The sequence below is a fragment of the Chiloscyllium punctatum genome, chromosome 6 (assembly GCF_047496795.1).
Source record: "Chiloscyllium punctatum isolate Juve2018m chromosome 6, sChiPun1.3, whole genome shotgun sequence".
In the NCBI taxonomy this organism is placed as follows: Eukaryota; Metazoa; Chordata; class Chondrichthyes; order Orectolobiformes; family Hemiscylliidae; genus Chiloscyllium; species Chiloscyllium punctatum.
The window spans coordinates 24,896,892-24,923,211 of NC_092744.1; the positions used below are offsets into that span (position 1 = coordinate 24,896,892).

At 46.3% G+C, this 26,320-nt stretch overlaps 1 protein-coding gene across 2 annotated transcripts; it reads left to right on the forward strand.

Moving 5' to 3' along the window:
- On the forward strand, window positions 1-25,251 carry eif5a (eukaryotic translation initiation factor 5A). Of its 2 annotated transcripts, none has more exons than XM_072572164.1 (5): window positions 1-110; window positions 10,113-10,300; window positions 11,620-11,724; window positions 21,004-21,135; window positions 22,405-25,251. In XM_072572164.1, exons 2-5 carry the CDS (start codon window positions 10,136-10,138, stop codon window positions 22,468-22,470), a joined length of 468 nt encoding a protein of 155 aa, XP_072428265.1. In that variant the 5' UTR covers window positions 1-110; window positions 10,113-10,135; the 3' UTR covers window positions 22,471-25,251. The 2 variants fall into 2 exon arrangements, with proteins under 2 accessions (XP_072428265.1, XP_072428264.1); XM_072572163.1 differs by having other exon boundaries at window positions 102-228.
- Window positions 25,252-26,320: the final 1,069 nt, after the last annotated feature.

A 26,320-nucleotide genomic window follows, 5' to 3' on the forward strand; every position in this document is an offset into this window, starting at 1 on the left:
GGCAGGGGTATGGGCTATTGCTCATTAGCTGGATCCCCTCCCTTCACACTGGCGCAGTTTGGGGGACTGCGCATGCGTGTAGCGGCGCCTTCTTCCTCAACGGTTGGAGGGTGAGACGGTGGCGCGCGTGCGAGCCAGCGACGCGGGTTGTAAAGTTCCCGGTCCCCGCGGCCCCAGAGCCCGGAGGGAGGAGGCCTGATATAGCCTTACAGTCAATCCCGGACCTGGGTGGGTGGTTGGTTGGCGGGGGCATGGAGGGCGGTTTTTAAAAAAACCTGGCCTTTGTTTGGCCTGTGTTCAGAGGAGGGCAGTGGCAGCAACAGCCGCCTGTCGGTCGGCTTGCTCCGCCGGTACCCGCACAGCCCTGCCGGCTGCGGCTCGGACGCTCCTCTGCCGCGTATTAACTGCAGCCGCTGTGCCCGAGGCCGTAGGCCCCACTGCGTGCGCTTCCGGTTCAGAGGTCAGCGCTGAGTTTCTGTTTAAACCCACAAGAGATCTGGGGCGAAATATCCCACCCGTTGGGGGTGTGTGGGGTTTCACTATCCTGCCTGTTGTGGGGGGGGGTTTCACTATCCTGCCTGTTGTGGGGGGGGGGTTTCACTATCCTGCCTGTTGTGGGGGGGGGTTTCACTATCCTGCCTGTTGTGGGGGGGGGTTTCACTATCCTGCCTGTTGTGGGGGGGGGGGTTCACTATCCTGCCTGTTGTGGGGGGGGGGTTTCACTATCCTGCCTGTTGTGGGGGGGGGTTTCACTATCCTGCCTGTTGTGGGGGGGGGGTTTCACTATCCTGCCTGTTGTGGGGGGGGGTTTCACTATCCTGCCTGTTGTGGGGGGGGGTTTCACTATCCTGCCTGTTGTGGGGGGGGGTTTCACTATCCTGCCTGTTGTGGGGGGGGGTTTCACTATCCTGCCTGTTGTGGGGGGGGGTTTCACTATCCTGCCTGTTGGGGGGGGGGGGGGGTTCACTAACCTGCCTGTTGGGGGGGGGGGGTTCACTATCCTGCCTGTTGTGGGGGGGGGGTTTCACTATCCTGCCTGTTGTGGGGGGGGGTTTCACTATCCTGCCTGTTGTGGGGGGGGGGTTTCACTATCCTGCCTGTTGTGGGGGGGGGTTTCACTATCCTGCCTGTTGTGGGGGGGGGTTTCACTATCCTGCCTGTTGTGGGGGGGGGTTTCACTATCCTGCCTGTTGTGGGGGGGGGTTTCACTATCCTGCCTGTTGTGGGGGGGGGGTTTCACTATCCTGCCTCACTATCCTGCCTGTTGTTGGGGGGGGGGGGGGTTCACTATCCTGCCTGTTGTTGGGGGGGGGGGGGGGGGTTCACTATCCTGCCTGTTGTTGGGGGGGGGGGGGGGGTTCACTATCCTGCCTGTTGTTGGGGGGGGGGGGGGGGGTTCACTATCCTGCCTGTTGTTGGGGGGGGGGGGGGGGTTCACTATCCTGCCTGTTGTTGGGGGGGGGGGGGGGGGTTCACTATCCTGCCTGTTGTTGGGGGGGGGGGTTCACTATCCTGCCTGTTGTTGGGGGGGGGTTCACTATCCTGCCTGTTGTTGGGGGGGGGGGGGGGGTTCACTATCTTGCCTGTTGGGGGGAGTTCACTATCCTGCCTGTTGGGGGGTGGGGGGTTCACTATCCTGCCTGTTGGGGGGTGGGGGGTTCACTATCCTGCCTGTTGGGGTGGGGGGGGGTTCACTATCCTGCCTGTTGGGGGGTGGGGGGTTCACTATCCTGCCTGTTGGGGTGGGGGGGGGTTCACTATCCTGCCTGTTGGGGTGGGGGGGGGTTCACTATCCTGCCTGTTGGGGTGGGGGGGGGGTTCACTATCCTGCCTGTTGGGGGGAGTTCACTATCCTGCCTGTTGGGGGGGTGGGGTTCACTATCCTGCCTGTTGGGGGGAGTTCACTATCCTGCCTGTTGGGGGGGGGGGGGGTTCACTATCCTGCCTGTTGGGGGGAGTTCACTATCCTGCCTGTTGGGGGGTGGGGGGTTCACTATCCTGCCTGTTGGGGGGGGGGGGGGTTCACTATCCTGCGTGGTGTGTGTGTGTGGGGGGGTGGGTTCACTATCCTGCGTGGTGTGTGTGGGGGGGGGGGGGGTGGGTTCACTATTCTGCGTGGTGTGTGTGTGTGGGGGGGTGGGTTCACTATCCTGCGTGGTGTGTGTGGGGGGGTGGGTTCACTATCCTGCGTGGTGTGTGTGGGGGGGTGGTTTCACTATCCTGCGTGGTGTGTGTGTGTGTGGGGGGGTGGTTTCACTATCCTGCGTGGTGTGTGTGTGTGTGTGTGTGTGTGTGTGTGTGTGTGTGGGGGGGGGGGGGGGGGGTGGTTTCACTACCCTGCCTGTTGTGTGTGGGGGGGGGGGAGTGGGGGTGGTTTCACTATCCTGCCTGTTGTGGGGGGGGGGGGGGGGGTGTTCACTATCCTGCCTGTTGTGTGTGGGGGGGGGGGGGGGGGGTGGAGATGGTGGTGGGGTTACAATACCCTGGCCGTCGGGAAGTGTGGGGTTACAATATCCGGTCCGGTGGTGGGAGGTGTGAGTGGTGGCAGTATCCCGCCTGTTGCGGGTGAGGTGTGGGGTGACAATACCCTGCCTGTTTTGGGTGAGGGCGGTGTAAGGTTGCATTATCCTCCCTGTTGTGGAGGAGGGGTGTGCGGTTACAATATCCGGTCCGTCGGTGGGTGTGCGGTTACAATATCCGGCCCGTTGTGGGTGTGCGGTTACAATATCCTGTCTGGGGCGTGTGGGGTGTGTGGATGCAATATCCCGCCTGTTGGGGATGTGTGGGGTGACAATATCCTGCCTGGTGGGGGAGGTGTGTGGGGTGGCAGTATCCCGCCCATTGCGGGGGAGGCGTGGGGTGGCAGTATCCCGCCCGTGGCGGGGTGTGTGGTGGCAATATCCTGCCCATTGCGGGGTGGCAATATCCTGCCTGTTGCAGGGTGGGGGGGTGTGGCAATATCCCACCCATTGCAGGTGGGGGGGGGGGGGGGGCTGGCAATATCCCACCCGTTGTAGGGGAGGTGTGGGGTGGCGATATCCTGCCCATTGCAGGGGTGTGTGGTGGCAATATCTCGCTCAGTGGGGGGAGGGGTGTGCGGTGACAATATCCCGCCCGGTTGGGGGGGGGGTGTGTGTGTGGTGGCAATATCCCGCCCAGTGGGGGGGTGTGGGGTGGCAATATCCTGCCCGTTGTGGGGGGGGGGGGGGGTGGCAATATCCCGCCCGTTGCAGGGGAGGTGTGGGGTGACAATATTCTGCCCGTTGCTATAGTGTGGGGTGTGTGCGTGCAATATCCCACCTGTTGTAGGGGAGGTGTGGGGTGGCGATATCCCGCTCAGTGGGGGGAGGGGTGTGTGGTGGCAATATCCTGCCCATGGCGGGGGAGGTGTCGGATGACAATATCCAGCCCGTTGCGGGGAAGGTGTGGGGTGTGTGCGCGCGCAATATCCCGCCCGTTGCGGGGAAGGTGTGGGGTATGTGTGTGTGCAATATCCCGCCCGTTGCGGGTGTGTGGGGTGGAAATATCCCGCCTGGTGCGGGGGTGTGTGGTGTGGGTGGCAATATCGAGCCCGTCGCAGGGGGGAATTTGGGGTGGCAATATCGAGCCCGTTGCAGGGGGGAATTTGGGGTGGCAATATCGATCCCGTTGCAGGGGGGAATTTGGGGTGGCGATATCGATCCCGTTGCAGGGGGGAATTTGGGGTGGCAATATCGATCCCGTTGCAGGGGGGAGTTTGGGGTGGCAATATCCCGCCCGTTGCGGGGGGGAATTTGGGGTGGCAATATCCCGCCCGTTGCGGGGGGGAATTTGGGGTGGCAATATCCCGCCCGTTGCGGGGGGGAATTTGGGGTGGCAATATCCCGCCCGTTGCGGGGGGGAATTTGGGGTGGCAATATCCCGCCGGTTGCGGGGGGGAATTTGGGGTGGCAATATCCCGCCGGTTGCGGGGGGGAATTTGGGGTGGCAATATCCCGCCCGTTGCGGGGGGGAATTTGGGGTGGCAATATCCCGCCGGTTGCGGGGGGGAATTTGGGGTGGCAATATCCCGCCCGTTGCGGGGGGGAATTTGGGGTGGCAATATCCCGCCCGTTGCAGGGGGGGAGGGGGGTTTGGGGTGGCAATATCCCGCCCGTTGCAGGGGGGGAGGGGGGTTTGGGGTGGCAATATCCCGCCCGTTGCGGAGGGGGAGGGGGGGTTTGGGGTGGCAATATCCCGCCCGTTGCGGAGGGGGAGGGGGGGTTTGGGGTGGCAATATCCCGCCCAGTGGGGGGGACTGTGGGGTGGGTGTGTGTGTGCGCAATATCCCGCCCGGTGGGGGGAGGTGTGGGGTGAGTGTGTGCGCAATATCCCGCCCGGTGGGGGGAGGTGTGGGGCGTGTGTGTGCGCAATATCCCGCCCGGTGGGGGGGGGTGTGGGGCGTGTGTGTGCGCAATATCCCGCCCGGTGGGGGGGGGTGTGGGGCGTGTGTGTGCGCAATATCCCGCCCGGTGGGGGGAGGTGTGGGGCGTGTGTGTGCGCAATATCCCGCCCGGTGGGGGGAGGTGTGGGGCGTGTGTGTGCGCAATATCCCGCCCGGTGGGGGGAGGTGTGGGGCGTGTGTGTGCGCAATATCCCGCCCGGTGGGGGGAGGTGTGGGGCGTGTGTGTGCGCAATATCCCGCCCGGTGGGGGGAGGTGTGGGGCGTGTGTGTGCGCAATATCCCGCCCGGTGGGGGGAGGTGTGGGGCGTGTGTGTGCGCAATATCCCGCCCGGTGGGGGGGGAGGTGTGGGGCGTGTGTGTGCGCAATATCCCGCCCGGTGGGGGGTGTGTGTGCGCAATATCCCGCCCGGTGGGGGGAGGTGTGGGGCGTGTGTGTGCGCAATATCCCGCCCGGTGGGGGGAGGTGTGGGGCGTGTGTGTGCGCAATATCCCGCCCGGTGGGGGGAGGTGTGGGGCGTGTGTGTGCGCAATATCCCGCCCGGTGGGGGGAGGTGTGGGGTGTGTGGCGGCAATATCCCGCCCGTTGCGGGGGGGGGGGGGGTGACAATATCCCGCCCGTTGCGGGGGGGTGCGTTGGGTGGCAGTATCCCACCCGGTGGGGGGGGGGGGGGTGGCAATGTCCCGCCCGGTGTTGGTGGGAGGGGTGTGTGGTGGCAATATCCCGCCTGTTGTAGGGGAGGTGTGGGGTGGCGATATCCCGCCCATTGCAGGGGTGTTTGGTGGCAATATCTCGATCAGTGGGGGGAGGGGTGTGGGTTTGGTGGCAATATCCTGCCCGTTGCGGTGTTGGGGGGGGTGGCAATATCCCACCCGTTGCAGGGTGGGGAGGGGGTGGCAATATCCCGTCCGTTGCAGGGGAGGTGTGGGGTGACAATATCCTGCCCGTTGCGGGGGTGTGTGGTGGCAATATCCCGCCCAGTGGGGGTGTGTGGGGTGGCAGTATCCAGCCTGTTGCGGGGGTGTGGGGTTTGTGTGTGCAATATCCCGCCCGTTGCTGGGAAGGTGTGGGGTGTGTGTGTGTGTGTGTGCAGTATCTCGCCCGTTGCGAGGGAGGGGTGTGTGGTGGCAATATCCCGCCCGGTGTGGGGAGGGGTGTGTGGTGACAGTATCCCGCCCGGTGGGGGGAGGGGTGTGTGGTGACAGTATCCCGCCCGGTGGGGGGAGGGGTGTGTGGTGACAGTATCCCGCCCGGTGGGGGGAGGGGTGTGTGGTGACAGTATCCCGCCCGGTGGGGGGAGGGGTGTGTGGTGACAGTATCCCGCCCGGTGGGGGGAGGGGTGTGTGGTTACAGTACCCCGTCCGTTTGAGAAGTAAGATGTCCACCTGTTGGGAATTAGTGTGGTGTTTGGGTGGGTGTAAGGATCCTGTGTGTGTTGGGTAGTGAGTAACCTGTGTGTGGGATGGTGGGAGGAGAAGGTAAATTATCCCACTGCTGAGAGGGGGGATGCTTTTTATAAAGTTGTTGAACTAGGGGTGAGTAGTTTAAAAGATTACTCTGCTGATAGGAGTTTGTATAAAATTACTGGGCTGGAAGCATTTATAAAAGCATTGAACTGGGTGGGAACTCAAAGTTTGGGAGAAGATTTGTAGCTCGGGTGCTCGTTGTTGTGGTTCTGTTTGCTGAGCTGGGAATTTGTGTTGGAAACGTTTCGTCCCCTGTCTAGGTGACATCCTCAGTGCTAGGGAGCCTCCTGTGAAGCGCTTCTGTGATGTTTCCTCCGGCATTTATAGTGGCTTGTCTCTGCTGCTTCCGGTTGTCAGTTCCAGCTGTCCGCTGTAGTGGCCGGTATATTGGGTCCAGGTCAATGTGTTTGTTGATGGAATCTGTGGATGAGTGCCATCAACAAACACATTGACCTTGACCCAATATACCGGCCACTGCAGCGGACAGCTGGAACTGACAACCGGAAGCAGCAGAGACAAGCTACTATAAATGCCGGAGGAAACATCACAGAAGCGCTTCACAGGAGGCTCCCGAGCACTGAGGATGTCACCTAGACAGGGGACGAAACGTTTGCTAGACAAATTCCCAGCTCAGCGAACAGAACCACAACAATGGGTGGGAACTTTATATCACCAGACTCTTGGGATTGATTTACACAATCACTGGTCTGGGAGAATATTATAATATGACTCCGCTCTGAGTGTTATAAAAGTGCTGTAGGTTACATAAGTGCTAGGCTGGGGTGGTTGTCATAAACATTCTGGGAAAGGGATAGGAGAACGTTACATGTTCTTGCTGCAGCAACAATAGGCGTTCAAGTGAGAGGAAAGTTAATGGGATGTGCAGCCACTGCTAGGCCCCACTGAGTGCCAGGAAACAGGAGGGGCGGTACTTGGTCCTCAGTCCTGGGAGCTGTATAAGAAGAACAGGTCGAGCAGAATGTCAGGTGAGGGAAGGGCGGCAGTTGCAATAGGTGCCTGTGTGCGCGCTAATAGGTAGTAATGTAGAAACGGTGGAAATGAGTGAAAAATGGAGTCTGTTAATTGAGATCACTTATGAACACCTGGTGTCGGCCACTGGACCCAGAATAGAAACCCCTGGTACCATGTTTGCAGCAAATGGAAACAACTGTTGCTGGCTTCAGGAGATTGTAGGTCGGATTACTGCCATAATCTCGTCGCCAAGGTCCTCTTCAACCATCTCCTCCCTGTGGCTGAAGAACTCCTCTGGAATCATAGTGTGGCATCTGGCCACAGGCAGAAGGGACATGATTTTCACCACGTGAAAGCTGCAGAGGAAACGTGGAGAAAAGAATCTACCCTGTACGCAGTCTTCGACCTTACAAAGACTTTTGACACTATTGACTGGGTGGCATTATGGAGTGGCCGCCTTCCCTTTGGCTGCACCGTGAAATTTGTCACCATCCTTTGCCGCCTCCACGATGACCTGGAAGTTGTGGTAATGACAAATGGCTCCACCATCAACCCATTCCTGTTTGGACCAATATCAAGCAGGGCTGCATCATTGCCTGAAACTCCTCTCGATCTACCTCACTGCAATGCTTTGCCTTACTGCCAACAAGCTCCCTGCTGGAGTAGAGCTCACCTACAGTTCAATCTCTGCCACCTTCAAGCCAAAATGAGTCATCCAACTAGCATCATCGAGCTGCACTACGTGGATTATGCATGCATATGTGCCAACTCAGGACAAACTCTGGCATTGTCAGCAACTTTACAGAGGCATGTCAGAGCATTGGCCTCACCGTGAACATCTGCAACGCAAAGGTCCTCCAACAACCTGGCCTAGTGTTGTGGAATGAACCCCTGATCATCAAGGTCCATGGGGAGGCCTTTGAGAACATTGGCTACTTGCAATACCTTGGGACTGTCCTCTCATCCAAAGCAGTTATTGATGAAGAGATCCAGCACTGCCTCCAATGTGCTAGTGCAGCCTTCAGTTGTAGGAGGAAAAGGGTGTTTGAGGATAACAACATCAGATCTGACACCAAGCTCATGATATACAGAACTGTGGTGATTCCTGCTCTCCAAAATGGCTCTGTGGAAGCTGTATTGAACTATACAGCCAAGCTATGGACTCTCCCTGAGAGGGAAGAGAGTCCTCCTCGTCTGCGAGGGACTGCCAATGGTTAAATATCCCACCCATTGTGTGTGTTGGTGGGGTGGCAGTAAAAATCCTATGTGTGTGTTTTGAGGTGAGGGGGGAGGGGGAAGAGGAGGTAGTTAGGGTCCACTGTGGGGGATGAACAAATACATTGCTCACTGAGTGGGTGTTGGTACATAGACTGCCCTTTGAGGAGGGTGGGCAAATATTCCATCCAGTGCGCGGAGAGGGGACTGAATAAATATCAGACTTATTTTTGGATGTGTGTGGGTGAGGCATTTCATTTTTGGGAAGTGTTGGTGTACGCTGCTGTTCGTTGTTTGGGGGTGGGGGGGGAAGCTGTTGCCCATGGTTTGGGGGGAGGTGGTGGGTGGAGATTGGTGGTAAAGACACAGTGTCTATTGTGGAGTAAATTAACGTGTGGGTTAGCACTGGGGACTTGTGTCCTTTCCGTGAAGCTACCTTAATAGCCTGGTCGTTGCCTTGATTACTATGTTTACAGAGGACATTATTAGATTCCCTGTCACTTGTTCTAATTTTTTAAAATATCTATAACCAAGATCTGTTAGAATAGATTTCTACTTCCACCTTTTACTGCCGTTGGATGCTTAAAATTTGGGAACGTTATTGCAAAAAATATTTGTTAGTAAATCCTGGAGGGTATATGATCTGTTAAGGAGTGAATAGTAGTTTGATATGAGGGTTTCTTACATCTTTATTAGTGAGGGTTTTATTTTGAAATATCTTCTGAGAGTAATTTGTTCCTTAGGATCTGCCTTTATCAGACCTTTTTGTGGCTTTAATAGAACAAATGAGGAGAAACACTTACCTGTGGCAGGAGGGTTGCTAGCCAGAGACAATATTTTAAGATGGAGAAAGTGAGGACTGCAGATGCTGGAGATCAGAGTCGAGAGTGTAGTGCTGGAAAAGCACAGCAGGTCAAGCAGCACCCCAGAAGTGGGAGAATTGACGTTTTGGGCTTCCCCAACTCCTTAGATGCTGCCTGACCTGCTGTGCTTTTCCAGCACTACAGTCTTGACAATGTTTTAAGATGCTTGGCATTAGAACTGTCCTGATTGGGAGTATTTTAATGTTGCGAGTTATGATCTAGAATGTTCTGTGTAGAACAGTAGCAGAAGCTGATTGATCAATAACTGCGAATAAAGAATTGGGCAAATACTTTCAGTATTTTGTATGGCACTGAAGATAAAATTGGTGTGTGGGGTTTAACGGCATAGATTTCAAAGAGCCAGCTTTACTGCAGGATGCTACAAATTCGAATGTATGCGTAAATTCACATTTATGCATACCTTGCATTTGCTAGGTATTGATCTCAGTCAGCTCAATTCATTTCATTTCATTTGTTCCAAATTCTATGTTGAATTCAGTGAAGTGCCATTCATTTCGTTATTTACAGTTCTTCTATCCCTTTGTCCCATCTGTGTTTTTATTACATTTATACACTCTGCTCCTTAAGTTTGATGAAGGGCTTTTGCCCGAAACATCGATTTTCCTGCTCCTTGGATGCTGTCTGACCTGATGTGCTTTTCCAGCACCACTCTGATCTAAACTCTGGTTTCCAGCATCTGCAGCCCTCACTTTTGCGTCCTTAAATTTGAAACAGTGTCTCCTAGTCCTGGACTTGCTCACAAGAGTAAAACTACATTCCACATCTACCTTGTCAACATCTTTCAGTCTTAAATACATGAATCAAATGAACCTTTGTTCTTCTGAATTCAGCTCAATTAATGAATACGTTATTGCCTTATTGTTTAGCTGCAGTGGAGCAGGTAGACATATCATTAACCTCCCACCACCACCCCCCCCCCCCCAACCTCCCAAAAAAAAGGTGAAGGATGAGAAAATCAGAAAGGGTTCTTAATCGTTTCATTTTTTAAATCGGTACAAATGTTTTATCCAGTACTGTTACAGCATCACCGCTATAAATTGCCATTAATGTATCTGGATCTTCCTTGCTATATCTGATTTTTATTTGTGGACTATGTGGATGTATCTGTATTTCTTTTGCCTTTGCTGTTTAATAAGTCACTGTTCTCTCTTTAGTGTCACCGCTAAACTTAAGAGCCATGGATGACAACCTAGATTTCACCACTGGAGATGCTGGGGCATCTGCCACCTATCCGATGCAATGTTCCGCTTTGCGCAAGAATGGATTTGTGATTCTGAAAGGGCGTCCCTGCAAAATTGTTGAAATGTCTACATCCAAGACTGGCAAGCATGGGCATGCCAAGGTCTTTACTCATAATTTTATTTTACTTGAGTTTGCTGATAGTCCTTATGTTAATACCCCCCCACCCCCTCTCTTGGTAACATGTACACCTCGATCCATTTTCTTTGGTGTCCCACTCTCAAATCATCTCTTAGTATGAAAATAGATGATCAAGTCTTTTTCATTGTTTTTCACACTTTAAAAATATACTTATGGGATGTGGGTGATGCTGGCTAGGCCAGCATTTATTGCCCATCCTTGGTTCATCTTGAAAGTTGGTGGTGATGTGCCTTCATGAACCACCGAAATCCTATTGATGTAGTTATGACCATAACTTTGTTAGGAAAGGAGTTGCTGGATTTTTAACCCAGTGACACAGAATGAACAGCAATATAGTTCCAAGTCAGGATGATAGACGGTTTGGTAGACAACTTGTAATTGGTGCTTTTCCAAGCCTTGGCTGGCCGTGGCCATGTCCATCTTAACGATGTTAGTTATGCATTTCGAAGGTCCTCTCTAAGGAGTCCAGGTGAATTTGTGCAGTGCATCTTGTAAGTAATGTATTTGAAGTACAGCAGTCTCTGGGCAACAGTTAATGCCCTAGCCTGGCTTTTATCTCTCATCTGAAGAGTTGTTGGTAAACTCTAATCTGGACTGCATTGACTCATTGTGTGTTGCCCCATCAGGATTGTACTTTGCTTTCCCCAAAGAGCAACAAAAAGTTCACTTGTAACTGGACTATTTTATTAAATTCTAATATTTTAAATGGATAGAAGAATTTAGTCACTTTTGATGAATGTTTTGTGTAGTAGAACTATTGAAATGTTTTTGAATGGTTGACCAAGCCAAAATAAAATTAAACATTTTAGACTGAGTTACAAAATGGAGCTTCTCAACGCCGAGTTTAGATTTGAATGGTTAAGTTCCATTTGGTGTGTTTCGTAGTCAGTTCTACCAGTATTTTCATTTTGTGAATTTTGGTCTTGCACGCAGGCCGTATTTGTTGCCCTGACCCCAGTACCCCTGAGAAATTTAGTGGTCACTTTGTATTGCTGATGGTTTGAAGTAGCAGTCTAACAAGGTATGCCACTTCAATAGTTATCCTTCAAGCTAATGTTTTGCAAACTTCCTAACCCACACAGGGATAATTCAAAGTCTTTTGAGTCTATGACTATGGAAGTTTGTGTGTGAATTGTATGGAAATAAATATATACAATTTAAGATTTGCTGCTGAGGTTCTGAATTCTTGTATAGCTTGTTGGTCTGAACGTTGTTGACTAGTAATGTTGTACAATATTGAAATTTAGTGATATGTTTGGTGTTTCTTGTTTTTTTTTTCAGGTGCACATGGTTGGTATTGATATATTCACTGCAAAGAAATATGAAGATATCTGTCCCTCTACCCACAATGTTAGTGTCCCCAGAGTCACAAGGAATGATTATCAGGTGAGATCCTGTTATTAATTGAAAAATTATTCCAATATCGTCTAAGAACCGTTCTCAAAAAATGTTAACTGGTCAGATGAAATAATGTTCACTGTTCTTGCTCTCATGCTTTTCTTTGGTTTATTAGCTGTAGGAGAAAATGGTTGGCATTTGCATTTCAGTTACAAGAATGTGATCATGATAGAGGGGTGCAGAGAAGATTTATGTAGATCTGAACAAGTGGAGAATTTTAGCCACAAGGAAAGATTGGATTGGTGAGATTTATTTAAGGAAAGAGAGAGATTAAACAGGCATGTAAAAGTGACAAGGGACATCATAATATGGATAGGAGGGACCTATTTTTTCTTAACAAAGAAGCCAGTAATTGGAGGAATAAATATGAAGGAAAATTCAGAAGAATAAACAACAGTTAATAATTTATTCACTCCGATCATTGTTGGGTCTGCAATCTTCTGTCCGGAAGTATGATTGATGCAAAAGCCCTCAATCCATTTAAAATAAAAATTATTTGTCGTGCCTTTGAATTCCTGTAATATAAATGGCTTGAAAACAAGAGCTGGAAAGTGAATTTACATGCAAAAACTCTTTATTCGGCATACACTCAGCTGATGGCAATCTGAGACTTGTGTTTTCTTGTTCATGAATCACTAAAAGTTTACGTGCAGGCATAGCAGGAAATGAGGAAGGTGAATGAAATGTTGTCATTCATCACAAGAGTATTGAAATACAGCGGTTACAATGTCTTGTTGCAATTATATAGAGGCTTGATGAGACCATACCTAGATGAATGGGTACAATTTTGGTTCTCTTAACTAAGGAATGATGTCTTTATCGCAGAGGGAATGCAATGGAGATTTGAGGAAACTGGGTCTACAGTCACTTGAGCTTTGAAGGAGGAGTGGTGATCTTATTGTAACTTACAAAATTGTTTACAGGTTGTGACGGTCGTTGTGGATCTGATGTTTCTTAGGTTGGTAAAACTAGAACCAGTGGACATATTCAGATGTAGGCAGGCAATTTTAAGACTGAGACGAAAAATTTCTTAACTCATGAGGGTGGTGAATCTCTGAAGTTCTCTTCTCCAGAGGGTTGTGGAATCTCTGTCAGTGTAACCAAGTTCAATACAGAAATCAATAGTTTTCTGGAGACAGATGACATCCATGATATGGGGGAATAATGGTTTAAAATGGAATTGAGATACATGATCTGTGAAGAAGTGTTTTGGTGGGGCAGGCCTGCTTCTATTTCCTGCGTTCTGATGTGGGTTTTCTATATTTCTACATTCATTACCTTAAAATTGGAGAAATGTAGAGAATTGCGTAGTCATTCCTCTGGATGCATAAGGGTTCTGTTCCTGAGAAACCTGCAAATAATGAAATTTGTGATTGCAAAGCTCATTTAAAATGCAGATTAAAATTTGCTGATTTGTGAATTTTTCCCATGGTTGTTACTTTTTGGCATGAATAGGAAGATTTGCAAGTCGTGACTTTACAGATACATAGGGTTTACAATTTGTAAGTGCATAAACAGTTTTCCTGAGATCATTCATATGTTTCTTAGAATTAGTGCATTTCGAGTCAGGGGATGGTAATGTTTAGATTTGTTGCATTTTCTCAGTTTTTTTGGAAGCGCACAATTATCTGGCATATGTCCAGTTCAGCATGACCTTTGACTATTTCTTGTACAGGTAAGTGTTAGCTGCAGGTTTAGGCCAATTTTACAGGGTGTGGAACTAGCTAGTTAAACAGTGACCCAAATATTACTTAAAACAAAATCTGCACTCTTTTTTTCAGAATTGCAATATTGTTAGTGTATTCAGCCCATGTCCATGCCAGTTCTGAGCATTTTCATTTGATGCTGAACTCGCTCCTTTTCCCCATAATACTGTATATAGTTTTTGTTTAAATCCAGTGTCCTCTGAAATGCCTCAATTGACTCTGCCTCCATCACACTTCTAGGTATTGTATCCAGGCTACTCACTATTTGAATTTTTTTCCATCATTTCATATTTGATTTATGTAAGATGTAGGAACAGAAATAGGCCATTCAGCACACTGAGTGCTCCACCATTTGAGTAGATCACTATTTATCTGATAATCCTGAACTCCCCTTCTTCTTCCCCATAACCTTTTGATTCCCTTGCTGATTAAAAATCTTTCCATCGAAGCCTTGAATATACTTAGCGATCCAACCTCCAGAGCTCTTTGTACTAAAGTGTTCCACGGATTCACTGCCTTATAAATTTTTCCTCATCTGTCTTGAATAGAAAGTTTGTTTGTAACCTGGCCAAAACAGGTTGGTTGAATGCCTGCAAATTCTTCCAATTCCAATATAATAGAAGTGGGAGAATTTCATGATGAGTCATCTGGAGAAGGTAGTGACAAACCAGTGCAGTACTTTGCCCATAAGCATTGATCAATCCAATGAAAAATACCTTAATTGTTTGTTGAGTCTCTCATCTGTTCAAATGACCATGATATTTTCACTTCTTTCATATGTAAATCACAATTTTTTTTAACATTTTTAGGTTAACTGTAAGAATTGGTGTCAGCCAGATAAGATGTTGAAGGTGTTAGCCCCCTGTGCTCCCTGTCTGTGCCATTATGTTTAGACTGATTCTTATCTTAAAAAGTGAGTTAACAGTCTTACATGGACTCGTGCAGTCTTTGAGCAAAGTACAATGTAACTCTACAGACAAATTCTATAAATGTATGTGTGTGTGTCCGTCTGGGGTCGGGGGAGGGTTGAGAGTGTGTACACACATGCGCACACAAAAACTCACATGCACACATATGTTTGTGGGTGAATTTGTACTTGCAGAGCTACATTGTACTTTGCTCAAACTGCATGAATCCATGTAAGACTCTGTTAACTCACTTTTTAGATTGGAATAAGTCTAAACATTTATGACACAGACAGGGATCACTGGGCTAACACCTTCAACATCTTAACATCTTATCTGGCTGAAGCCAATTGTTACAGTCGACCTGAGAATGTAAAAAAAAGTTTTGTGATTCACATATGAAAGAAGTGAAGCTATCATGGTCATTCAAATAGATGAGACTCAACAAACAAGGTATTTTACAATGTATAATTTCAGTTACATCCTGCTGTAAACTTTTGCTATAAATTCTGTCTCTTACAATTGTGTACTCCACAACCACCTGATGGAGTGGCGCTCCAAAAGCTAGTGCTTCCAATTAAACCTGTTGGACTATAACCTGGTGTTGTGATTTTTAACTTTGTACACCCCAGTCCAACACCGGAATCTCCAAGTCATTTATTGATGAAGTGAGAACACTGCACTCAGAAATGCATCAAACTACTCCTCAAAACCAGGTCATAAGCCATCGCTTGCAATCTTTCTGCGAGTGGGAATAGTTTTTCCTCATCTGTGCTGTTAGAATCCTCATGATTTTGAAAACTTCTGTCAGATCTCCCCTCTGCCTTCTGTCCAAGGAAAGCATTGCCAACTTCTCCAGTCTATCCTCATTCATCAACCGGTATTGTACTGACAGCTTGCTAACTCTGCAGCAATTGTGGAAATGTAGTTACGTTTAACTATGAAAATACAGAAAAGCACTCAGTCCGTTACAGAGCTCTGATCTGGATGAGGGCTGGATTTTGTTTTGGGAGGGGGGGGGGGTGGGAAATGTGAGATGAATTAATGATATTTGAATTCTGACATGGTACAGGTGACTTAATGGTCTGTATTGTTGTATTGAAGGTTTCATTTTCAGCGAGGCACCTCGTCCCGAACAGTAGCAGCAGTATCATAGATAAACTCAGCCCTCGTTCATTTAGAGGAGTAAAAGTCGCTGAAGCACTCTTTTTGGAAATGTTTGCTTCGGCATTGATCTGTTTCTGGGTTGTAGCATCATGAATGTTTGCTGAATCTTGGGAAAGAATTATCTCTGATGACATTGCCAAATCTGCTTCGCAGCTACTATGTTGAGGTGGGAACTGAAAGACCATGGAATGAACAGACAGGTGGTGCTTGTAGTTTAATATTGGCATTATGAGGTAACTTCAGTTTCGAACATAAAACATAGAAAAGTACAGCACAGAGCAGGCCCTTTGGCCCATGATGTTGTGCCAAGATTTAATTCTACTGTAAAATATAGTAACTTAACCTACGCACCCCTCAACTCACTGCTATCCATGTGCATGTCCAGCAGTCGCTTAAATATCCCCAATGACTCTGCTTCCACCACCACAGCTGGCAACGGATTCCATGCTTTCACAACTCTGTGTAAAGAACCTACCTCTGACGTCTCCTTTATACCTTGCTCCTAATTATTGTCAATCTGACTCCCCATACCAGTCAATCCTGCCCTGGGGAAAATTTTCTAACTATTGACACTATCTATTCCACTCATTGTTTTGTATACCTCGATCAGGTCTCCTCTCTCCCTCCTTTTCTCCAGAGAGAAAAGTCTGAGCTTATTCAACCTTTCTTCATAAGGCAAGCCCTCCAGTCCAGGCAGCATCCTGGTAAACCTTCTTTGCACCCTCTCCAAAGCCTCTGTATCTTTTCTATAGTAAGGCGACCAGAATTGGTCACAATATTCCATGTGTGGTCTCAGCAGGGACTTGTGGAGCTGCAGCAAAACCTTGCGGCTCTTAAACTCGAACCCCCTGTTAATGAAAGCCAAAACACCATATGCTTTCTTAACAACCCTATCCACTTGGGTGGCAACTTTGAGGGATCTATGTACTTGCACACCCAGATCCCTCTGTTCCTCCACACTGCCAAGAATCCTGCCTTTAATCCTATATTTAGCATTTGAGTTCGACCTTCCAAAATGCATCACTTTGCATTTATCAGCCCAGCTTTGCATCCTGTCTGTGTCGTGCTGCAGCTTGCAGTAGCCCTCTATACTATTGACGACACCTCCAACCTTTGTGTCCTCTGCAAGTTTATTAACCCATCCCTCTACCTCCTCATCTAAGTCATTTATAAAAACTACAAAGAGCAGAGGCCCAAGAACAGAGCCCTGCGGGACCCCACTCAACACTGACCTCCAGGCAGAATGCTTTCCATCTACAACCACTTCTGTCAGCCAGCCAATTCTGAATCCAGATAGCCAAATCTCCCTGTATCCCATACTTTCTGACTTTATGAATGAGCCTACCATGGGGAACTTTATCAAATGCCTTGAAGTCCATAAACACCACATCCCCTGCTCGACCATCGTTGACCTGTCTTGACCCCTCCTCAACAAACTGTAAGATTTGTGAGGCATGACCTGCCCCCCTCAAAGCCATGCTGACTGCCTTTATTCACACTATGCTTTGCCAAATAGTCGTAAATCCTATCCCTCCGAATTCTTTCTGTCAAGCTCAGCACACTACCTCTAATTCCATACACTTTTTAATTTTAGACATTAATTTCTTATGCAGGACTTTTTTGAAAGCCTTTTGAAAAGTCTAAATGAAGTACATCCACTGACCCCTCACCCCCATCAACACTCCTCGTTACATCCTCAAAACTCCCAGTAGATTTGTTAAGCATGAATGCCTTGATAACTATGGTAACTATGTCATTTTACCACTGTTTCCTGAGCGCTCTGTTGTAAAACCCTTGAGGAACTGTAGCATCTTCCCCACTGCCGATGCCTTTGACTCCTAGAGCAATGCAGCGCAGAGCAGGTCCTTCAGCCCTCAATGTTGTGCCGATCTGTGAACTAATCTAAGCTCATCCCCCTACACTATCCCATCATGATCTATGTGCTTATCCAAGGATTGTTTAAATCTCTCTAATGTGGCTGAGTTTACTACATTGGCAGGTAGCGCATTCCATGCCTTTACCACTCTGAGTAAAGAAACTGCCTCTGACATCTGTCTTAAATTTATCACCCCTTAATTTGTAATTATGACCCCTCATAATAGCTGCCGTCATCATCCTAGGAAAAAGACTTTCACTGTCTACCCTATCTAATCCTCTGATCATCTTGTATGTCTCTATCAAATCTCCTCTTAGCTGCCGTCTTTCCAATGAGAACAGAGTCAAGTCTCCTGGCCTTTACCTATAAGAGCTTCCTTCCAGACCAGGAAACATCCTGGTAAATCTGCACCTTTTCCAATGCTTCCACATCCATCCTGTAGTGGGGGCGACCAGAACCGTATACAGTATTCCAAGTGCGGCCGCACTAGCATTTTGTGCAGTTGCAGCATGACATTACAGCTCTGGAAATCAATCCCTCTGCCAATAAAACCTAACACACTGTATGCCGCCTTAACAGGACTATCTACCTGGGTGGCAGCTTTCTATGTATGTGGACTCCAAGATCCATCTCCACATCCGCACTACCAAGAATCTTTTCATTGACTCAGTATTCTGCCTTCCTGTTATTCTTCCCAAAGTGCATCACCTCACATTTTAGCTGCATTGAACTCCATTTGCCACCTTTCAGCCCAATTCTGCAGTTTATCCAACCTGCAACATTCTTCCACACTGTCCACTACTCCACCGACTTTAGTGTCATCTGCAAACTTACTAACCCATCCACCTATGCCTGCGTCTAAGTCATTTATAAAATTGACAAACAACACTGGTCCCAAAACAGATCCTTGTGGCACACGAGCTGAATATTTTCCATTGACCACCATTCGTTGCCGCCTTTCAGAAAGCCAGTCACTGGTCTATAATTCCCTACCTCACGTTTTAGACTTGCAAAATTACATTAGCTATCATCCAATCCAGCAACTGTTTCAGAGTCTAAAGAATCATGGAAGATGATAGTGTCACTTTCTAAAGTACTCTGGGTGGCCCTGAGGATTTATTGGCCTTCAGTCACATCAATACAAGGAGCAAGGGGGTAACTAGAGAAAGGGTTGTCCCGCTCAAGGACAGAGGAGGAAAGTTATGCAGAGAGTCAGAAAATGGGTAGGATGGTTAAAGAGTACTTTGCATCGGTATTCACGGAGGAGTGGGACTTGACGGATATTGAGGTTAGGGATAGATGTTTGATTACTCTAGATCAGGTTGGCGTAAGGAGGGAGGGAGGAAGTGTTGGGTATTCTAAAAGGCATTAAGGTGGACAACTCCCCCAGCTTGGATAGGATCTATCCTAGGTTACTGAGGGAAGTGAGAGAAGAAATAGCTGGGGCCTTAACAGATATCTTTGCTGCATCCTTGAGCGTGGGTGAGGTCCTGGAGGACTGGAGAATTGTTATTGTTGCCCCCTTGTTTAAGAAGGGTAGCAGGGATAATCCAGGTAATTTATACACTGATGAGCCTGACGTCAAAGGTAGGGAAGATACTGAGGGATAAGATCTATTTACATTTGGAAGAAAATGGGATTGTCAGTGATAGGCAATGTGGTTTTGTGCAGAGAAAGTCATGTCTTACTAATTTGATAGGATCCTTTTGAGGAAGTGACAAAGTTGATTGAGGCAAGGGCTGTAGATGTCATATATATGGGCTTCAGTAAGGCATTTGATAAGGTTCCCCATGGAAGGCTGATAGAGAAAGTGAGGTTGCCTGGTGTCCAGGGTATACTAGCTAGATGGATAAAGAACTGGCTGGGCAGCAGGAGACAGAAGTAGTGGAAGGGAGTTTCTCAAAATGGAGAACTGATCAGTGGTGTCCCACAGGGATCGTGTTGGGACCACTGTTTTTTGTGATTTACTGAGGAACCTTGATTATCCAGATGACACGAGTGGTGGTATTTTGTTCAGATTGTTGAATGCCGGATAACACAGTTAAGCCAAGCGTTGGGACCATGCAATCTTGCCTGGGTAATCTGAAATTTGGATAATCGAATACCGGATAATGGGTTACTCTGTACATAAATGATCTGGAGGAAGGTATAGGTGGTTTGATTAGCAAGTTTGCAGATGACAATAAGATTGGTGGAGCAGCAGATAGTGAAGGGCATTGTTGGGGAATGCAGCAGAATACAAATTGGAGAGGTGGGCAGAGAAATGGCAGATGGAGTTCAACCCAGGCAAATGTGAGGTGATGTGTTTTGGAAGATCCAATTCAAGAGTGAACTATATGGTGAATGGAAAACCCCTGGGGAACATTGTACAGAGAGATCTGTGTGTTCAGGTCCATTGTACCTTGAATGTGGCAATGTAAGTAGTTAGTGGTCAAGAAGGCATCCGACATGTTTTCGTTCATCAAATTTGGTATTGAGTACAAGAGTTGGCAGGTTATGTTACATTTATATAGGACTTCGGTTTGGCCACATTTGGGATACTCGTACAGTTCTGGTCGCCGCATTCCCAAAAGGATGTGCATGCTTTGGAGAGGGTGCAGAAGAGATTCACCAGGATGTTGCCTGGTATAGAGGGCACTGGCTATGAAGAGAAGTTGGGTAGATTAGGATTATTTCCATTAGAAAGACGGAGGTTGAGGGGGGACCTGATTGAGGTTTACAAAATCATGACTGGTATAGACAGGGTGGGTAGCAAGTAGCTTTTTCCCAGAGTGGGGACTTGATGACTAGGGGTCACTAGTTCAAGGTGAGGGGGGAGAAGGGAGATATACACAAAGTTCTTTATGAAGAGAATGTTGGGTGTCTGGAATGTGTTGTTAGTGGAGGTGATAGAGGCAGGCATGAGAGCATCATTTCATGTATCTGTCTAGATACATCTTAATCAGCAGGGAGCAGAGGGATACAGATCCTTAGGAATTAGGCAACAGGTTTAGTTAGAGGATCTTGGTCGGTGCAGCCTTGGCGGGTCAAAGGGCCTGTTTCTGTGCTGTGACCTTTTGTTCTTTAGCAGTGAATGGCTAATCCTTTCTAATCCTGCATAATCCTGCTTCACCACATAGACTGGGTCATTATTGGATGGCTATTTTTGATTGCCTGTCTAACCATTATTTCTAGACAGCTGAAGTGTTCTGGCAGTTGCTTATGAGTTGGGATGAAATTATCCACAAATTTTTTATCCCCAAGTGCTTTTTACCTCCTTCAGGAGTTGGCATTGGTGTAGAGCTGGATTTTTTTTGTCTAGTAGATGCAGTAATAGTCAAACTGGTGGATGATCATTTTCTTATTGGTGTGGAAATTTGATCTTTATGATCTTTCAATGATCCTTTGCCCCAACCCCTCCCCATCAGCAACAGTCAACTAGCCTACTAACATTGATTATTGAGACTTATTTGGAATATCAGCTGCATTGAGGTTGCCTGTTTATTATCGCTGTAACACAGCAACGCCTTTGTAGTGGCAGAATTACACAAAACTGTACTGGCAATTATCAGTTCAAAATCTTGCAGCAGATGTTCATAAATTTGTTTTTTTCCTACTTCTCTGTTTTCTCTAGTTGATTGGAATTATAGATGGCTACCTCTCTCTGATGACAGATAATGGTGAGGTACGTGAGGATCTGAAACTAGCAGAAGGTGATCTGGGAAAAGAAATAATGCAGAGATATGATGCTGGTGAAGACATAATGGTAAGGACAACAGGATGATCAGTACTGTGGAAAAAAAACAATAAAAATGTTAAGAGCCTCAAAACATTGGCAAATTCATGGATGGCACTGCAGGACGGCGAAGTCACCAGCTTTCTTCATGTTCTAGTTTAAATCTAACTTGTACGAACTGAGATTTGTGAAATGAATCATAGTCCAGGATTCTTATTCCTGATTTGCTCCTGTCAGCTACTACTGGGAGTGATCAGGTTTAGATTTGTTAGCTTCCTATCTGTGCTTATTGTTTAATCTCTTATTTGAAAATGTGGCCGATCCATGAGGCACTAGCCTGTGGTTTGATGATCAGCAAGGAGTTGGTGGTTTTAGGGAGTTTAAAAAAGGTGGGAAAAGGAACTGAAGAGCAATGTGGTGTTCTGTTCACTTTCTTGCAGTCAGTGACTTTTCTTTTGGAGATTCTATTCTGTGTGGATCTGACCTGCCACCAATTGATTTATTGTGTGCCTTCTCATTTGTCTCGCCTCACTGAGATAAATGCAACCAATCCATTGGCCGTTATCGTGAGACAAATAAATGTGAAGCAGATCATGCAACAGCTGGTATTGCTCATGCAGAGTAATACAGTGGTGTGAACTACAACTTGTTGGTTGAATTGGTGCTTAAGTTATTTTTTTTCTGTAAAGGAGCAATAGTGAGGTAGTCAGGGGGTCTTGATCCTTACCTCAAATCAGAGTTAGGCCATTAAGTCTAAGCTTGGAACTACAGTTTTGTCTTCTCACCAAAATAATTTTTATTCCATCTCCTATCCAGTGTAGAGTCATAGAGATGTACAGCATGGAAAAAGACCCTTCAGTCCAATCTGTCCATGCTGACCAGATATCCCAACCCAATCTGGTCCCACCTGCCAGCACCCGGCGGATGCTTGCTGCATGGCATATGCCTAAAAGCAAATCCCTATATTAGTTGAATGTAAATATTTGGCTGCTGAATGAAGCAGTTTATTCTGACAACTCTCTAATCTTGGGACTTTGACATTGTGCTTTTTAAACTTAGTTGTGTTATCTTTGTGATTATTATCAAGTCCCAGAATTTAGAAACGAGCTTTCCTTTAAAGCAGGCTGATACTGTCTACTGGTCCTTCTGATGAATTTCAATCTTCATAATGTGTAACGAGGCTGAAGATTTAACAAATAGTAGAATAGTCTACTTTTCCTATTGCTGATGTTCTTAATGAAACCTGATCTCTATTTGTGACTAGCTTTGCTTATGTTTTATTTTTTCCCTTCTACCTAGATCACAGTTCTGAGTGCAATGAATGAAGAGGCTGCTGTTGGCATCAAGCATATGACCAAACAGTAAACAGGGATCAAGAGACCAGACCTGACCACTCAGGCCAAAACCTTGGATCTTAATTAGGTTAACTATCGCCAAAATAATGGCCTTCACACCACGACCTCATTTCCTTCGAATTTTTTTTTCCAAATGGCACCAGACTGGACTTGACCTTGCTGTCCAATCAGCTGGTCAAGTTGTTGCTGCGGGCTGATTGGCTTTGTACTAAATCATGGGTGTTGGTGCTTCCCAAATAAAAGTATGGTGATGTAACATTTGCTGCCGTTGATCCTATTTTTGTTTGTAGAAATGGCATTTAGTGTGAATTTCAAAAGACGCCTGCCCAGTGAGTGGTTTGATGTCCAACCTCATTGCCTAATGAGCGTTGCCTACAGAATACACTTAGCAGCCATGAGCAACTATTACCTCTGTTACACTCCTGCTAAGTTTTTAAAAACAATCTGTTGCACCAGGTGTTGGGAAATTCTACTAATACAATTTTGGTGCTTGTCTTGGGCAGATGGGGCAATTTTTCCAAATACTTCATTATAAAAGAAGTCTATATAAATCCGGAGACTGTATTATGCTGCAAAATTTCACTTGAGGTCTCAAGACTGACTAAAAATTGTTATATTCAATTGCTTATTACTTTCATTGTATTTATCATGCAGTAGGATTAAAATATGTGAATCATTTCCTGGAACTTGTCTTTGAGGTGCGTTTTGTGTTGTATTTGTCAGACACAAATTCTTGAAAGATGATTTTGTTAAACCCTTTTGCAGAAGGGACAGGCTGCTGTGTATGGAAATCTCTTCATTACTTGCTTGTAGCTATCATACTCACCCACTCATTTACTCCAGTATCAAACTAGATCAGACTGCCAAGTTCAATGCATCACTCGCTGGTGTGACATTTTTTAAAAATGCATGTGGTGAGAGTTGAACTTTATCCCTGAAAACTACTTTAATTTTGCTGATTTTGACCTGAACACATTTTAACAGGACACAGAATGGATTTCACAGAAGTTCCCAAACGCCTTATTTTTCTGTGTCCTCTTCCTGCTTGTCTTCTCCACCCCTTGCTCCCCAACCCTTTCCTGTGATGTGGGAGTATTACTGGGTTCCATCTTTTCTGACTACTCATTGCCTATTGGCTGACTTTCTTTGTGCTACCTGTATGTAATTTAACAAATACTGTTTTGTGGGGCTGTTGAATTATGTAGTTTGTATTTGACCACTTGGTTGTTCGAAATCCATTTCAAAAAATGTAACAGAAATACTCTGAGTTGATGTATGGCTATGAAATAATATTTTCAATTATTTGTCTTTCCAAATCCAAGATTTGTGTTCTTTTTCAAGTTTTACATCTGTTGGTACAGAAATGGTTGCAATTGGTTGGGCCTTCACCCAATCCTTTTACAGCAGGCTGCTTGAAATTAGAGGACAGTCGCTTTCAGAATGATTTACCAGGTAGCAGATTGGGTGCTTTTCAGTTCAGCTTATGTGTGAAAGTTACTTGTGGAGCAAGGTAAGACTGATAAGGAGGAAGTGTAAAGCAACTAATCACAGAGTGTAGATTTGCAGTATTAAACAGCTTGTAATAAAGTGACAGTATTGTTTAAGGATTGGTATTGGGAATGCCACATTTTTTGCAGTAAATGAGCTGCAATCTCCTTCTGGAATTGAATAGGCCAGCACAGATGCCAGCTGTCTGAAAGAGCTACCAGTTAATCCAACTATCAATGTTTATCTTGAGCACTGCAATTTGGTCCTCTTTCAAGTATTACTCCAGTATGTTTTTGACAATTATTCTTGCATCTATTTCCATTCCATGGCCACGAATTCCAATAGGAACTTAATATAACCGCTTCTTCTCTCAACCTTGCTTTGCTATTTGCCAATTACCATAAATCTGTCATTTTGTTACATAGCCCTGCCAGTGAAATATTTTCATTTAGGATATCCAAATTCCTCATTAATTTTGGGAACAGCTATTACATCGTCCCATAATTCTTTCTTAACAGAGAACAATCCCAGCTTGTCTGGTGTTCTTTGTTGTAGGTGGGGGGTAGAAGTAGCAAAGTGGAATTGTTTCATTCATTCGTCCCCCATTGCGTGGAAAATTTTGTTTTACAAGGGGATTGTTGAGTGATTGTTAGCATCCTCCCGAACCACCACTATTTGATTTTGTAACTATAGTAAATAGTGCTTCACTGAATGAATGAATGAATGGAGTCCTTCTCCAGCCATTTGATGCATTGAGCTGGGCATAAATACTCAAGATTTGACTTCAAAAGATTTAAATCTGCGTGCACAAATCAAATAGTTGACTAAAATGCAATTGTCAAGTTATTTTAATGTAATATATTACACTCTTTTGATTTGTGTATATTTAAATGCATGATAAATCTTATTGAAAGTTTTGTAATGCAATTAAAACTTATTTTGCTTTAGAAATCAAATTCAGAACAGACATAACTGTCAGCTTCCTGAAATTGTTACAAATAAAGAGCATCCTTGATATTTTATTCACAGTACATGTACTTCACTAATTCTTGCCAATTTAAGATCGCATTGGTCTCCTTTGAAGTATGTATCAGTGTGCTTGCTGCATAAGTTGAGCAGCAGATGAGTCAGGCTACTAATTTTACCTGGTTTTTTATTTGCAACTAATAAGGGCTCAAATAGTAAAAGCTGTATCAAAAGATGTTTAAACTGAATGCCTGTGATGCCATTTATAAAGCAATGCTAATGCAAATTTGAGTTTTGCACAAAACTTGTAAACTTCGATTAAAACCTGTTCAGATAATTGCTCTCCTGATGACTAAATTTGTTTTTTTTTCTTCCACCACCTTTCTGCATCGCTGTTTGAATGAATACTCAGCCAGTTGCCATACTATTGTAGAACTTCCAACACTGAACAAAACCCATTGTTTTTGCTGTAATGATGTTCAGCTGCAAAACAGATATAGTGTGGTATGTGGTAGGAGAAAATACAGTAGGATTACTTTTGTGGCTGTTGTTGTCTACCTAAAATGTATATCTGACATCTTACAAGATTAGATTAACAATAGAAAATGCAATGGAGCACCACAAAAGGTCTGGTGGCATCTGTTGAGAGAAAAACAGAACTTTTTAAGCTAGAGTTAGGTTAACTGGTTTGTGATAGAGTAGCACCAATACTGTAGGTTCAATTCCCATACCAGCTGAGGTTACAATGCAGGTTGTGCTTTCTCAACCTCTGCTGAGGTGTGGTGACCCTTAGGTTAAACTTATGATCTGTGTCTCTGAGAGCAGCTCTATTGTCCTTTAGTACTGTGGCGGCAACTACTGCTTGTAAAATAGAAACTGAATGTTTTTCAAAACACAAAACCTCAAAACATCAGTTTACATCAGTACCTAAGCAGAGAAGTTTTAAAAATTGATCTTTTGATATTGTAATGGTCTAGCAGCACTTAGGAGCCTCTGATCATATGAGGAATGATGGTGTGAGAGGTGCAATAAAGTTTTTTTTTCTTTTATGTCCTTCCCTCATTTACCTAGTTACTTTCACCGAGGTAAAAACAATGACTGCAGATGCTGGAAACCAGATTCTGGATTAGTGGTGCTGGAAGAGCACAGCAGTTCAGGCAGCATCCAAGTAGCTTCGACATCGACGTTTCGGGCAAAAGCCCTTCATCAAGGGCTGTGCACTTCCAGCACCACTAATCCAGTACCTAGTTACTTTGATAGTGGGTTCCATTTTTCACCATTGGGTTAAAAAAAATTCCTAAATTTATGAATAGGGAAATCTTGTATTTATGGAAACTTTCTGTAGTATTTAGTAATCAAGTTCTTTTGAAGCACACAATAATTGTACAACATTACAACAATGACAT